Source organism: Mobula birostris, chromosome 22 (assembly GCF_030028105.1).
Source record: "Mobula birostris isolate sMobBir1 chromosome 22, sMobBir1.hap1, whole genome shotgun sequence".
NCBI classification, from domain to species: domain Eukaryota; kingdom Metazoa; phylum Chordata; class Chondrichthyes; order Myliobatiformes; family Myliobatidae; genus Mobula; species Mobula birostris.
The window spans coordinates 7,188,804-7,201,993 of NC_092391.1; the positions used below are offsets into that span (position 1 = coordinate 7,188,804).

General features: G+C 42.5%; 1 protein-coding gene across 1 annotated transcript in view; it reads left to right on the forward strand.

Moving 5' to 3' along the window:
• adgrd2 (adhesion G protein-coupled receptor D2) overlaps positions 1 to 13,190 on the forward strand; it is a 152,905-nt gene that overhangs the window by 88,713 nt on the left and 51,002 nt on the right. The window contains exons 5-7 of the mRNA XM_072240666.1: positions 1,472 to 1,753; positions 4,621 to 4,732; positions 11,024 to 11,138. Of these exons, the coding sequence (XP_072096767.1) occupies positions 1,472 to 1,753; positions 4,621 to 4,732; positions 11,024 to 11,138 (509 nt within the window). The remainder of the gene's footprint in view (positions 1 to 1,471; positions 1,754 to 4,620; positions 4,733 to 11,023; positions 11,139 to 13,190) is intronic.

Below are 13,190 nucleotides of genomic sequence, written 5' to 3' on the forward strand. Positions count from 1 at the left end.
GTCTCCCATGGAGGTCATGCTCTTCCGTAGGTTAACTTTCTCTTCTGTAGTGATAATCTCTTCATTTTTGTAGGTTCTGCTTTCATTTACATTAAATGGTGTGTACTTCTTATCAGAATGGCACATGTTCACGTTGAGTGATGAATCCTGTTTTCACTAATGAAAATATATCCTTAAAGTTTTATCTGACTGTTGTGTAAATTTTTAATGTCTGTTATTCCTCTCCCTCTTTCTGTCCTAGGTAGAGTTAACCTAAGCACATTTGAGTGTATATAGTGTTCTCTAAAATTTGACATTTCAGTTCTTACCTCCAGATCAGTTTCAGACCAAGATATTATGTCAAACAAATATATTAATATAGGTATAGCAAAAGTGTTTATTGCCTTTGTCATATTTTTACATTTGAGCTCTGTTCGGCCGATCTTAAGCCTTCGAGTAAATCCTGTTGAAGGTTTTCCCTTTATTGCACTATGATCTATTACTATTATTTACATAGTTTGTCTTTCACACATTGATTGTTTGTTAGTCCTGTATAGTTTTTCATTGATACAATTGTATTTTTTTCTACCGTGAATGCCTGCAAGAAAATGAACCTCAAGGTAGTATGTGGTGGCATACACCAGTGGCCACTTTACTAAGTACCTCCGGTGCCTCAATGAGAGGAGGAGATGTCCTAGGTGATTGTGGGGGACGGTTCTTAATGACTGATGCCAACTTTTTGAGGCATTGTCTTTTGAAGATGTCCTGGATGCTGGGGAGGTTAGCGCCTATGATGGAGCTGACTGAGTTTACAACTTTCTGCAGCTTTTTCTGATCCTGAACAGTGGCCCCTCCATACCAGATGGTGATGCAACTGGTTAGAGTGCTCTCCATGGTATATCTGTAGAAATTTGCAAGAGTCGTTGGTGACAAAACAGTTCCTGTGAAATTTCAAATGAAATATAGCCACTGTCATTCCATTTTTGTAATTGCATCATATTAAGCCCAGGATAGATCCTCAGAGATGTTGACACCCAGGGACCTGAAACTGCTCACCCTTTCCATTTCTGATCCCCCGACTGACATGTGTTCCCTCAACTTCTCCTTCCTGAAGTCCAAAATCAATTCCTTGGTCTTACTGACATTGAGTGCAATGTTGTCATTGCAACACCACTCAACCAGCTGATTTATTTCACTCCTGTACACCTTCTCCTCACCATATGAAACTCTGCCAGCAATAGTTGTACCACTGGCGAATTTATAGGTGGCACTTGAGCTGCGCCCAGCCACACAGTCATTTAGTACAGCGATAAGGGCAGTGGGCTAAGCACATGTCCTTGGGGGTGCATCAGCGAGGAGGAGATGTTATTTCCCGTCCGCACAGACTGTGGTCTCCCAGTGAGGAAGTTAAGGATCCATTTGCAGAGGGCACTAGATGTGCGGTGGATGCATTTACAATCAGTGCTGTTAAACACGCTCTCTCCCTGCACAGATTACTGACTACACGTCGCTGAGCGGCGTCAAACTTGTACGCAACGTTTCTGAAGCAGCCGCGGTGATGAAGGCAGTGCAACACGTCCTGAGTACGGAGAACGCCACTTTGCCAGCGGCCGACCTGCTAAATGTCATCAGCTTGTTGCAGAACGTTGCCAGCATGGAGGTGGGGACAAGTGATGCCAGGAATGTTCTGGAAGACATCAGCCAAAGCTTCCTAGATGTGGCTGGTGAGGTTCTTGATCAGAGCAATGCAGAAAGCTGGAGCAAAATTGGTGAGGTAAAGAATGACTTTATTGGAAGCCAATGGTTGGAGTTAAGGACTGAGAAAGGATATTCTGAGATACAGCACACTTCTAACAGGGGAAGATCATCAGTCAGACTGATGTACGACTTGGGTGCTTCCAGTTATAAAGTTTTTACCTGGACCAGATTGTCATTAGTGTCCTTTACAGAATAGTATTTGGAAATAATTCAGATTCAGATCTATTTAATACATTGAAAAATACAGTGAAATGCATCATTTGCATTAACAACCAACACAACCAAAGATGCGTCCAAGGCAAGTGTCACCACACAATCCAGCACCAACGTAGCACGCCCACAATGTTTGGCAAAACAGCACAGAACACAACAAAGCAGAACATACCAAATGACAACAGCAAAACAAGCCTCGTTTCCCCATTCCACACTCAGTCCTCTATCCACAGGACAGGCCAACTTTGGCTGGCAAGCTCCAGTGGGCTTGTGGATTTGTAGGTAAATTCTGATGGTACTTATCAATCAGATGTATGATTTTATTCTTCTCACAATGGTGAAACTGCATCAAGTTTCCCTTTGGATCAACCCAGTATGAAACTGGATGATATAAGAGCATTAAACACAGGAGTAGGCCATTTGGCTCTGCAAGATTCCTCCATCATTTACCGTGATCCTCTACCTCAATCCCACTCTCCCTTCCATTCAATTTCTTTTATCTTCACAACCCTACCAATGCCAGACTTGAATGTATTTGATAACTGAGCATCCACGGCCCTTTGGTGAAGTGAAATCCATAAATACAGAACCCTTTGGAAAAAATAAATCTGTCATCACCCCGGTTTTAAATGGCTGAACACTCTCCTGAGTCTGCCCCCTAATCCTAGACTTTCCAGCCCGGAGCATACCCACCCAAAATGGGGCACGACGGTAGTGTAGAGGTTACAGCAACACTATTTCAGCTCGGGGCGTTAGAGTTCAGTGTTCAATCCCAGCATCCTCTGTGCGGAGCTTGTACGTCTCCCTGTTTCCTCCAGGTGCTCCAGTTTCCTCCCACAGTCCAAAGGCGTACTGGTTAATAGGTCATTGTCCTGTTGGTTAGGCAAGGGTTAAATAGGTGGGTTGCTGGGCAGTGTGGCTTGTTGGGCTGGAAGGGTCTGTTCCACACTGTATCTCTAAATAAATAAATACACTCTATTGTTACTCTCACTCACAATCGTGTACGTTCCATGAGATCAACTCTCTATCTTCTAACCTCCAGTCATTGTAGACCCATCCTACCTATCCAAGCATTCTGCTCACAGAAGGTGGTGGTTATTTAAATTATTTTCTTTAATTCACTGTTTCTCTTTAAGTATTGGTTAATTGGTCTGAATACACTAATTAAATTAAAAGTAAGTAGGTGCTGGTAAATCTTATGGGGTGGCACAAATACGTCGCACTTAGCGTTATGCCTTACTGCACCAGCGATTACAGACCGGGGAATGAATTCCCACGCGCTGTCTGTACGTTCTTCACGTGACTGTGTGGGATTTGTCCTGGTGCTCTAGTTTCCTCCCGCATTCCAGAAGTGTACAGTCACGTTTAGAGAGCTGTGGGCACTCATTTGATTTGACGCAAATGAGGCATTTCACTGTATTTCGCAATATGACAAATAACGCTAAAAAAGATAAAGACATGAAGCTAATCGTTTATATCTTTATGTTTCCCAAGGATAATAAGGGCAACCAGTGTTAGTTGTCCTAAAAAAAGCAGCAAAATAAGACTGATAAAATGCTTACAATTGAAGGACCACATTATTTATTTATCTAAGTATCTATCCACATGTCTATCTGTTGTCTATTTGTCTGTTACGTATCTGTCAAAGTGTCTAGGTGCTTACTTATTGAGATACAGATTAGAATAGACCCTTGCAGCTCTAGCAATCCCCTGATTTAATCCAAGCCTAATCACAGGGCACTTATCTAAATTTCTAAAGGAATTTGGACTCTTAGTGGCAGATTAAAAAGTGGAATTTGTAAAGAAATAACTTTTTGAATTGAATTATTGAAGCCTAGTATGAGAGGGCATGACTTAAAGATTGAAGGGCGCCCATTCAGAACAGAAATGTGAAGAAATTTTTTTAGTCAGAGGGTGGTGAATCTATGGAATTTGTTGCCACGGCAGCAGTGGAGGCCAAGTCATTGGGTGTATTTAAGGCGGAGATTGATAGGTATCTAAGTAGCCGGGGCATCAAATGTTATGGAGAGAAGGCGGGGGAGTGGGACTAAATGAGAGAATGGATCAGCTCATGATAAAACGGCGGAGCAGATTCGATGGGCTGAATGGCCGACTCCTGCTCCTTTGTCTTATGGTCTTATGGTCTAATGGAATGATCTTTATTGTCATTATACATAGGTACAATGAAACTCTGTTTGGCTTCCTCTCAGGCAATTAAATAAAGCGATAGATAAAAACAAGACAGTAATAGAAAAACAGTATTAAGTAGATAAGTAGCAGAAAATAAGTTTCAGCAGCACCAGAATATCACAGTAATGCACAAAGTGCTGTTAGTGCAAGTATTTGAGTCCTTGTGTGTGCATGTGTGTGCTCACAGTTTCAGTCATTGTTCTGTGGGAGTGGTGTGATGGAGGTCACAGCTCTGGGATCGAAGCTGTTCCTCAGTCTATTTGTTCTGGCTTTTAGTCTCCTGAACCTCTTGCTGGACGGCAGCGGGTCAGACAGGGAGTGGCCGGGGTGTGTGGTGTCTCTGGTTATGCTGATTGCTTTCCTCCTGAGCCTGCTGGAATAGATGGTGTCCAGTCCTGGGAGTGTTGTTTTTAAAACTCTTGCACAGCCTTTGCAAAGGTGCTTTGAAGTTTATTAATGCCTTGTGATTCCTGACCTTAGATTGTTCGGGGACCAATGACTGTGGTCTATGGAGTTGACAGAATGGTGGAAAATCTGAACAAGGTGTTGGATGTTGGCCAGAAGGACATCATCATTCGGAATAAAAACATCCGTACGTATTGCCTCAGGGCCACCTGGGGCAAAGTATTTAAACATCGGTCAGTCTTCTGCTATCAGACACTAGGGCAGAATTTTAGCCTGCCTCATCAATATGGAGGTACCATACTTGCGATTCTCTAGTGGAATTTACATAGTCATAGTCATACTTTATTGATCCCGGGGGAAATTGGTTTTTGTTACAGTTGCACCATAAATAATAAATAGTAATAGAACTATAAATAGTTAAATAGTAATATGTAAATTATGCCAGCAAATTATGAAATAAGTCCAGGACCACGAAGTCCACCTTCAAGGAAAGAATCTCAGGGTAGTATATGGTGACATATACATACTTCGATAATAAATTTACTTTGTACTTTGAACCATAGCAACCCTTTCCAGGCAGCTTCACAATTTAGTATTTTAGGGTGGCATGTTGGTTAGCATTATCACTTTATTTATTCGGAGATACAGCATGGAACAGCCCCTTCCAACCCAGCAACCCACTGGTTTAACCCTAGCCTGATCACGGGACATTTCACAATGACTAATTTCTGGTGGGAGGAAACCGGAACACCTGGCAGAAGCCCACGCGTTCATGAGAACGAACATACAAACTCCTCATAGTTCGAACTCCGAACTCCGACACCCCCGAGCTATAATAGCATCCTGTCACGCTTTCAGGACACCGGCAATCACCGATCGGTGCGGTCTGTAAGAAATTTGAACGTTCTATCTCTCTGCGTGCTCTGCTTTCTTTCCACATTACAAAGATGCGTGGTTAGGGTGAGTGAGTTGTGGGCATGCTATGTTGGTGCCGGAAGCACGGAAACACTTGTGGACTGCCCTCAACACATCCTCGGACTGATCTGGTCACTGACACTAAGTGATGCATTTCACCATACGTTTGGATGTTTCGATGTATATGTGACTAATACAGCTGAGTTCTCCAGTTTCCGGAGTGAGATTCAGAAACATGCCTCTGGACCAGCCATCCTTATACTGTATGTGTGGACTTGGATGTGTCCCGGACAAAGAAGCAGGCAGGAAAACCCATTGTAGACACTACCCGCCCTGCAAACTGCCTTTTCCAAAAAGCTCCCTTCCGGAGAGAGCGCTATCGTTCATTTCTTAAGTATAACATAGGCGATTATGGTCTTTCCATGACCGTCGTTGTTCATGGCAAATTTTTCCACAGAAGTGGTTTGCCATTGTCTTCTGAGCAGTATTTTTACAAGACAGGTGACCCCAGCCATTATCAATACTCTTCAGAGATTGTCTGCCTGGCATCAGTGGTTGCATAACCAGGAATTGTGCTCTGCACCGGCTGCTCATACGACCATCCACCACCTGCTCCATGGCTTCACGTGACCATGACAGGTGCTATACCTTGCCTAAGGGTGACCTGCAGGCTAGCAGAGGGAAGCAGCGCCTAAAGCCCAATTTATACTTCTGTGTCAAATGTACGCCGTAGGTACCGCGTACCCTACGCCGTAGGGTGACGTGCACCTCCCCAAAAAAGTAATTCACGCGTCGTGGCGACGCAGACCGCAACAACTGTGATTGGTCCGCTTGGTAGCATCGCATCTCCTCCTACGCATTTCCAGTTGCTTTTCCCCGCCATGTCTGTACACTGATGCGAAATAAATGGTTGGAGACGATGAACCAAATTGTCAAATCTACCTGCCGACATCCGAAAATATTTGAAATGCGTTTCCTTGTCCATGTCTCTCACGAAGAAACTCAACACATTGGCATAGAAACCCCACCGCCAACTAGTGTTTTGGCGGTGAACTGCAGAGCGACGCAGACACATCTACTCATGCTCGCTACGGTGTAGGGCTACGCAAAAGTATAAATCATGCCTACGGCGTAGCCCCTACACACAAGAATAAATCAGGCTTTACTCCATCCCCTCATCCTCCTGTAGGACAATTAAAACAAAAACTTCACAACATCTTAGAAGTTTCTTCCCCAGGCAGTTAGTCTGATCAACCATTCTAGTTAGCCCCCAGACTTCAATCTGTCTATTACTCCAGTCACTGCACGACACTGTAAACTCTTTAACCACTGTTTATAATGCTGTTTACATTGTAAATACAAGCTGGGATTTAGGCATATGTGCACATTTTATTCCATATGCATACTTTAAACTTTAATTTAATTTTTATGATTTTTTATTCATTATAATTGTTGAATTTTGCTGTTTTTTTCAGAATCAGAATCAGGTTTAATAACCCCAGCATGGCGTGAAATTTGTTGTTTAGTGGCAGCAGTACAATGCAATATATAATAATAAAAACACAATAAATTACAAGAAGAAATACATTTTAAAAATTGAATTAAATAAGTAGTGCAAAAAGACAGCCAAAAATAAATAGTGGAGTAGCGTATATGGGCTCGGTGTCCATTCAGAAATCTGATGGCGGAGGGATGCACGTTGTGTCACAGCAAATTCCTAATACACGTAAATGTACATGGTGAGCGAGTTAATCCTTGATCCTTGATCCTTGACCTTTGATCCTGAGCCCTGGCTGCTGCTGCAGTAACACCAGTACCAGATTGTACCCCTAGGAGGTAGAGTCTGACTGTCTCACAGTCACAGCTACACTCCATCACGTTTAGTGTGTGCGATTTGGGCAGGTTTCTCCCCATCGTGTTCCTCCATGCCAACATTCAAACAAAGTGAAGAAACCATCAAAAAGGCACTAATTTTATAAGAACAAAAATGAAGCTAGATTTCAATTTTTTGAAAGGGGTTTCTGACCTTTTCAATGCCATGGACACTTACCAATAGCTGAAGGGTCTGTGTACCCCAGGTTGGCAACACTTGCTCTAGAGGATTATTTTAACCCTGAATGGTGGTATCAAATAGTCGACAGAACTGAGTTCAAAGTTCAAAGTAAATTTATTATCAAAGCACATATGTGTCACCATATACAACACTGGAAATGAAAAATACAATAATAAATAAGCAATAAATATCGAGAACACAAAATAAAGAGTCCTTGAAATTGACTCCAAAGGTTGTTGGAAGAGTTCGGTGTTGAGGTGAGAGAAGTTGAGAGAATTATCCGCTCTGTTTAAGAGCCTGATGGTTGAGGGGCAATAACTGTCCCTGTTACAGAGAGTCAAAGGTTACTGGGAGAAGGCAGGAGAAGGTGGTTGAATGGAATAAATCAGCCAATTTATCCCCCATTTTATGTCAGGTCTCACCGATGTACTGAAGGCCACATTGTGAGCACCAGATACAATAGATGACCCCAGCAGACGTACAGATGAAGAATCTCCTCACCTGGGGCCCTAAAAGGCAGAGCAGATGCGATGGGCTGAATGGCCTAATTGTGCTCCTATGTCTTATGGTCTTGTACCCCAACTCAAAGTTAGACCAATTCTTCCTACCCATTCATCTTAGTGGAATCAGAATCAGGGTGGTTGGGTTGAGTTGTTTTCTGATCTTGGCAATTTACTTGCAAATGTTTCGTCACCATACAAGGAGACGCCACCAATGCACTGTTAATTGTGGCATATCCTCCAAATGCATGGCTTTTATATGCTTATCAATCAACTGATTGGTCATCATTTCAGAAACTCAATTGTAATGTGGGGAAGGAAATCTTGTCACTGATTAGTTGTGTGGTGAACTTTGTGTGTTGCGGCCTGGAATTTTGCCCACATTGGCTCATAAATAGGATTGAGGTATACAGGTCTGTTTACAGAATTGTCCATGGAAAACCATGCTTCTGGGAATTCTCTTGCATGCCACATGTTTGCTTGCGCCATGACTTTCACTAAATTTGTGCCCCCCTCGATCTTCATGGGCGGAGACTGGTGAGAGTTGGTCATGTCATTTGACAGCCAGATCCTTGTGAATCAGGGGCGTATGACGGTCAGTCAATTTGAAATCAAATATCAAACTACTTCTCAAAAGTTAAAAAGAGTCCTGTAATTTGAAAAGTGTAAGTTTAAGAGCAACTTTTAAGTATAGGTTTAAATGTTGGCAGCAACTGGAGTGGCATCTGTAATTAGCATCAAATACACCATGAAAGATATTTGAGGCAGTTTCAATACTTTGCTTTTATTATCCTTGTTTTACTTTTCAGAACTTGAAATCAGACAAAAGTTGCTCCACAATTTTACAAATGACTTTGACGTTTATATGGGTGATGAGATCAACAAATCGTCTGATCAAATTGGACTTTCGAAGCAAGCAATTGCAAAGCTTCAAGGAGAAGGCAAGTGCAGATCTATACTATTCTATTCTGTGCCAAGATTTAAAGTCAGTGTGTATTTTTACATTTTGCTGACCCTTTCAAATTTCTGAATTTCTTGTCACGGCACCTTGCTGTGTCCGTGTGCCGAACAAGTTTGGATGTTGAGTTCCGTAAGGAGTAAGTGTGTCCATTGGGATGATTTTCTTCAAGATCTTTCAGCAATAGTCAGGGGACCTCACCAAGACCCTAGTGCAAAGTCAAAGTTCAAAATATATTTGATTATCAAAGCACGTATATGTCACCATATACTACCCAGAGGTTCACTTTCTTGTGGGCATTCACAGTAAACACAAAGAAACACAACAGAGTCAATGAAAAACTGCACTCAAACAGAGATAGAAGACAACGGTTTTTCCAAATACAAAAAAGATAAAGCAAAATAATGGTAATGAATAAATAAAAAAATAATAAATATGGGAACTTGAGTCGTAGAGGTTGTGGAGTCAATTCAGTGTTGAGCTGAGTGAAGTTTTCCACACTGGTTCAGGAACCTGATGGTTGAGGGGTAGTAACTGATCCTGAACCTGGTGATAAGGGTCTAAGTCTACCTTACCTTCTCCCTGATAGGAGAAGCAAGAAGGCAAAGGTGTACTTGGTAAGTGGCAGAGGATATGGACCAGAATTTAACCCTTAGCTGCACAACAGAGTATTATCACAGTTGACCTTAATTTAGATGAGGGGTTCCCAACCTGAGGCCTGCAGACCCCTCCATGAGTGGTAGGAGTCCATGGCGTAACCCCCCCCCCCCCGGCAATCTAGAACACAGAACACAAAACATTGAAAATGGCAGCACAGTCATGATAAGATCAGATCAGGTTGATTGCCAGATACCTTTCTCAGGACAGAAGTGAGGGGGGAGGATTAATTTTAAGATGACTGGAGGAAAGTATGGGGGGGGGGTAATGTCAGAGGTACATTTATTTGACAGAGAGTGGTGTGTGTGTGGAATGCCCTGTCGGGTGGGGGTGGAGATGGAGGTAGATATATTCATCAGAATCAGGTTTATTATCACTGGCATACTCGGTGAAATTTGTTGCCTTGCAGCAGCAGAGCTTTGCAATACATAATCAAAGAAACTAAATTACAATGAGAAGTGCAGGTATAGATATAGGAAATATTTAACTAAATAAGTAACGCAAAAAGGCAGCAAAAAAAACAGGTAGTGTTGATGGGTTCATTGTCCATTCAGAAATCTGAGAGAAGGGGAGTGATGCCTCAGAAACTCGGAGAGTGGTGGGAATTGAACCCCTTTTGCTGGCATTGTAAGGCGTTAAAGTGCTAATTGCTATTTATATATTTACTATTGTTGTATTTTCACATCGTCAATTATTTTGTACATTGATTGTTTGTCCACCTTTGTTTGTACGTAGTGTTTCATTAATTCCATTTCATTTCTTTGTCCTTCTGTGAATGCCCACAAGAAAAGGAATCTTATGTATGTACTTTGATGATACATTTACTTTGAACTTTGAACTTTTGAATGTAGGCTGCTGTGGTTGCTACTTTAGAGCAATGATTGTATTTCAAAAGAGCCTCATCAGCTGCAAGGTATTTTGGAACTTCCTGAGGGTGTAAAAGGTGCCTACACCAGTGAGGGCACTCGTCAGAAAGTGGGAATTAACGCAGTTAAAGCCTCATTTACACTGGAATAAACAGTTGTGTTTCTGCTGAGTTTCCATCAAGTATGTTCAACACCTTCCTGCTGTTGCCTGGATGGTTTGTTTAAGTTGTTTGTTTTCATACTCTGTCTCCCTCTGCTTCTGACTCTCTCTCTCTCTCTCACACTCACTCTGTCTGTCTCCCTCTCTCTCCCTTCCTCTCTCCCTCTCTCTCCATCTCACTCTCTCTCTCTGCTTCTGTCTGTCTGTCTATCTCCTTCTCTCTCTGTCTGTGTCTGTCTGTCTGTCTCTATCTGTCTGTCTCTCTCTCTCGGTATGTCGTCTGTCTCTCTCTCTCTCTCTCTCTCTCTCTCTCTCTCTCTCTCTCTCTCTCTCTCTCTCTCTCTCTCTCTTTCTCTCTCTCTGTTACAGGTTTGACAACAGCTACATTTGTGAACACCTGGTATCGAAGTCTTCCCAACTTGCAGGGAAATAACCCATTGGCCACAGGTGGTTTGGTGGAAACAGCATTTGATGAAGGATTTAAGTGAGTGAAAATTCAACGTCTCAGCCACTAAACTATCCAACATAAACTGCGAAATGGGAATAATAATAGCACAAGAGAATCTGCAGATGCTGGAAATCCAGAGCAAAGCACAGAAAATGCCGGATTGGAGGCATTTGACAGGTCAGGCAGTGTCTATAGAGCAGAATAAACAGGCAATAAAAGTAATGTCTTAAAGCATGAAACTTCTTTCAGAATCTGGTCTGAATGTTTAGAACATAGAACAGTATAGCACAACACATGCCTCTCACTGGAGGCTTAATAAGGCATTGGTCAGACCACACTTGGAGTATTGTGAGCAGTTTTGGGCTCCTTATCTAAGAAAAGATGAAATGGTATTGGAGAGGGGTCAGAGGAGGTTCACATAAATTATTTCTAAAATGAAAAGGTTAACTATGAGGAGCATTTTGTGGCTCTTGGACTGTACTCACTGGAGTTTAGAAGAATAAGGGGGGATTTCATTGAAATCTACCAAATATTGAGAGGCCTCGGTAGAATGAATGTGGAGAGGATGATTCCTATAGTGGACAAGTCTAGGAATAGAGACCACCGCCTCAGAACAGAGGGACATCCTTTTAGAACAGAGAAGAGGAGAAATTTCTTTAGCGAGAGGGTGGTGAATCTGTGGAAATCATTGCAACAGGAGACTGTGGAGGCCTGGTCATTGGGCGTATTTAAGGCGAAGGTTGATCAGTAAACGTTTCAAAGGTTATGGGGAGAAGGCAGGAGAAGAGGGTTGAGAGGGGTAATAAAGTGGCCACTTTGGAATCGCGGAGCAGACTCGAAGGGCCAGATGGTCTAATTCTACACCTATGTCTCATGGTCTTATGTTCCTCCCTCCTACAGAGCCCAAAGCCCCTCAAATTTCTTTCATTTGTAAATGTGACCATCAGGGAGTCTCTTAAATGCCTGCCATTTATCAGCCTTTACCCCAACACCGGCAGCATGTTTCAAGCACTGAATACTCCCTGTGTAAAAAAAGCTTTCCTATAGCAACACCACCCCCCCCAAACTATATTCTACCATATCTTGAGAACTGGGCTGTAACATAGTGTGTTACGATAATCATGGAAGGCAGACTATTTACAGGTTCCATTCATTTAAGATATTATAAATTATGCAGAAAACTGAAATCCTGATAAAGGGTCTCAGCCTGAAACATCGACTGCTTACTTCTTTCCAGTGATGCTCTCTGACCTGCTGAGTTCCTCCAGCATTTCTTGTGTGTGTTGCTCTGTACTTCCAACATCTGCAGAATCTCTCGTGTTTACTTTAACAAAATTCTTACTAAGAAGCTTCTGAGACTGAGTCATAGTGATCTTATTTTGATCAGCCAGGGTGCGCCACACAGGCAGAGTTTTTGGGGAGTTTCGTAAATTTAGCAAATTGGTTTATTACTGATGTACAGTGAAAAATCTGTCTTGCAAATCAGTTCATTACAGAGTGTATAGAGTTCGTACATGGGAGAGCACTGATAGAGTGCAGATTGAAGTGTTACAGTTACAGAGAAAGGGCAGCGCAGGTGAACAATACGGTGTAAGGCCATAATGAGGTAGACTGAGGTCAAGAGTCATCCTATTGTACTAGAGAACCGTTCAGTGGTTTTATAACCGTGGGTGGGGGTGAAGCTGTCAAGTGATTACAGGCTTTTGTACCTTCTGCCCATGGGAGGGGGGAAGAAGAAGAAAGATGTTCGGGGTGAGTGGGGTCTTTGATTTTGTTGGCCGCTTTACTGCGGCAGCGTGAAGTGTAGGCAGAATCTATGGAAGGTACGTCCAGCTAGTCCCAATTTCCTGCATTGGCCCATATTCCTCCAAGGCCCACCGCTTCATATACCGATCCAAGTGCCTCTTCAATAATACTTCCTTCCCTCCCTCAAACACTTCTGGCAGTTTGTTCAATATAGCCACCCCCACTCAGGTCCTTTTTAAATCTGTCCTTTTTCACATTAAATCTATGTCTAATTTAGGTCTCCCCTACCCCTGGAGAGAAGACTGTTACCATTCCCTTATCTTACCTTAACTTACTGCCCAT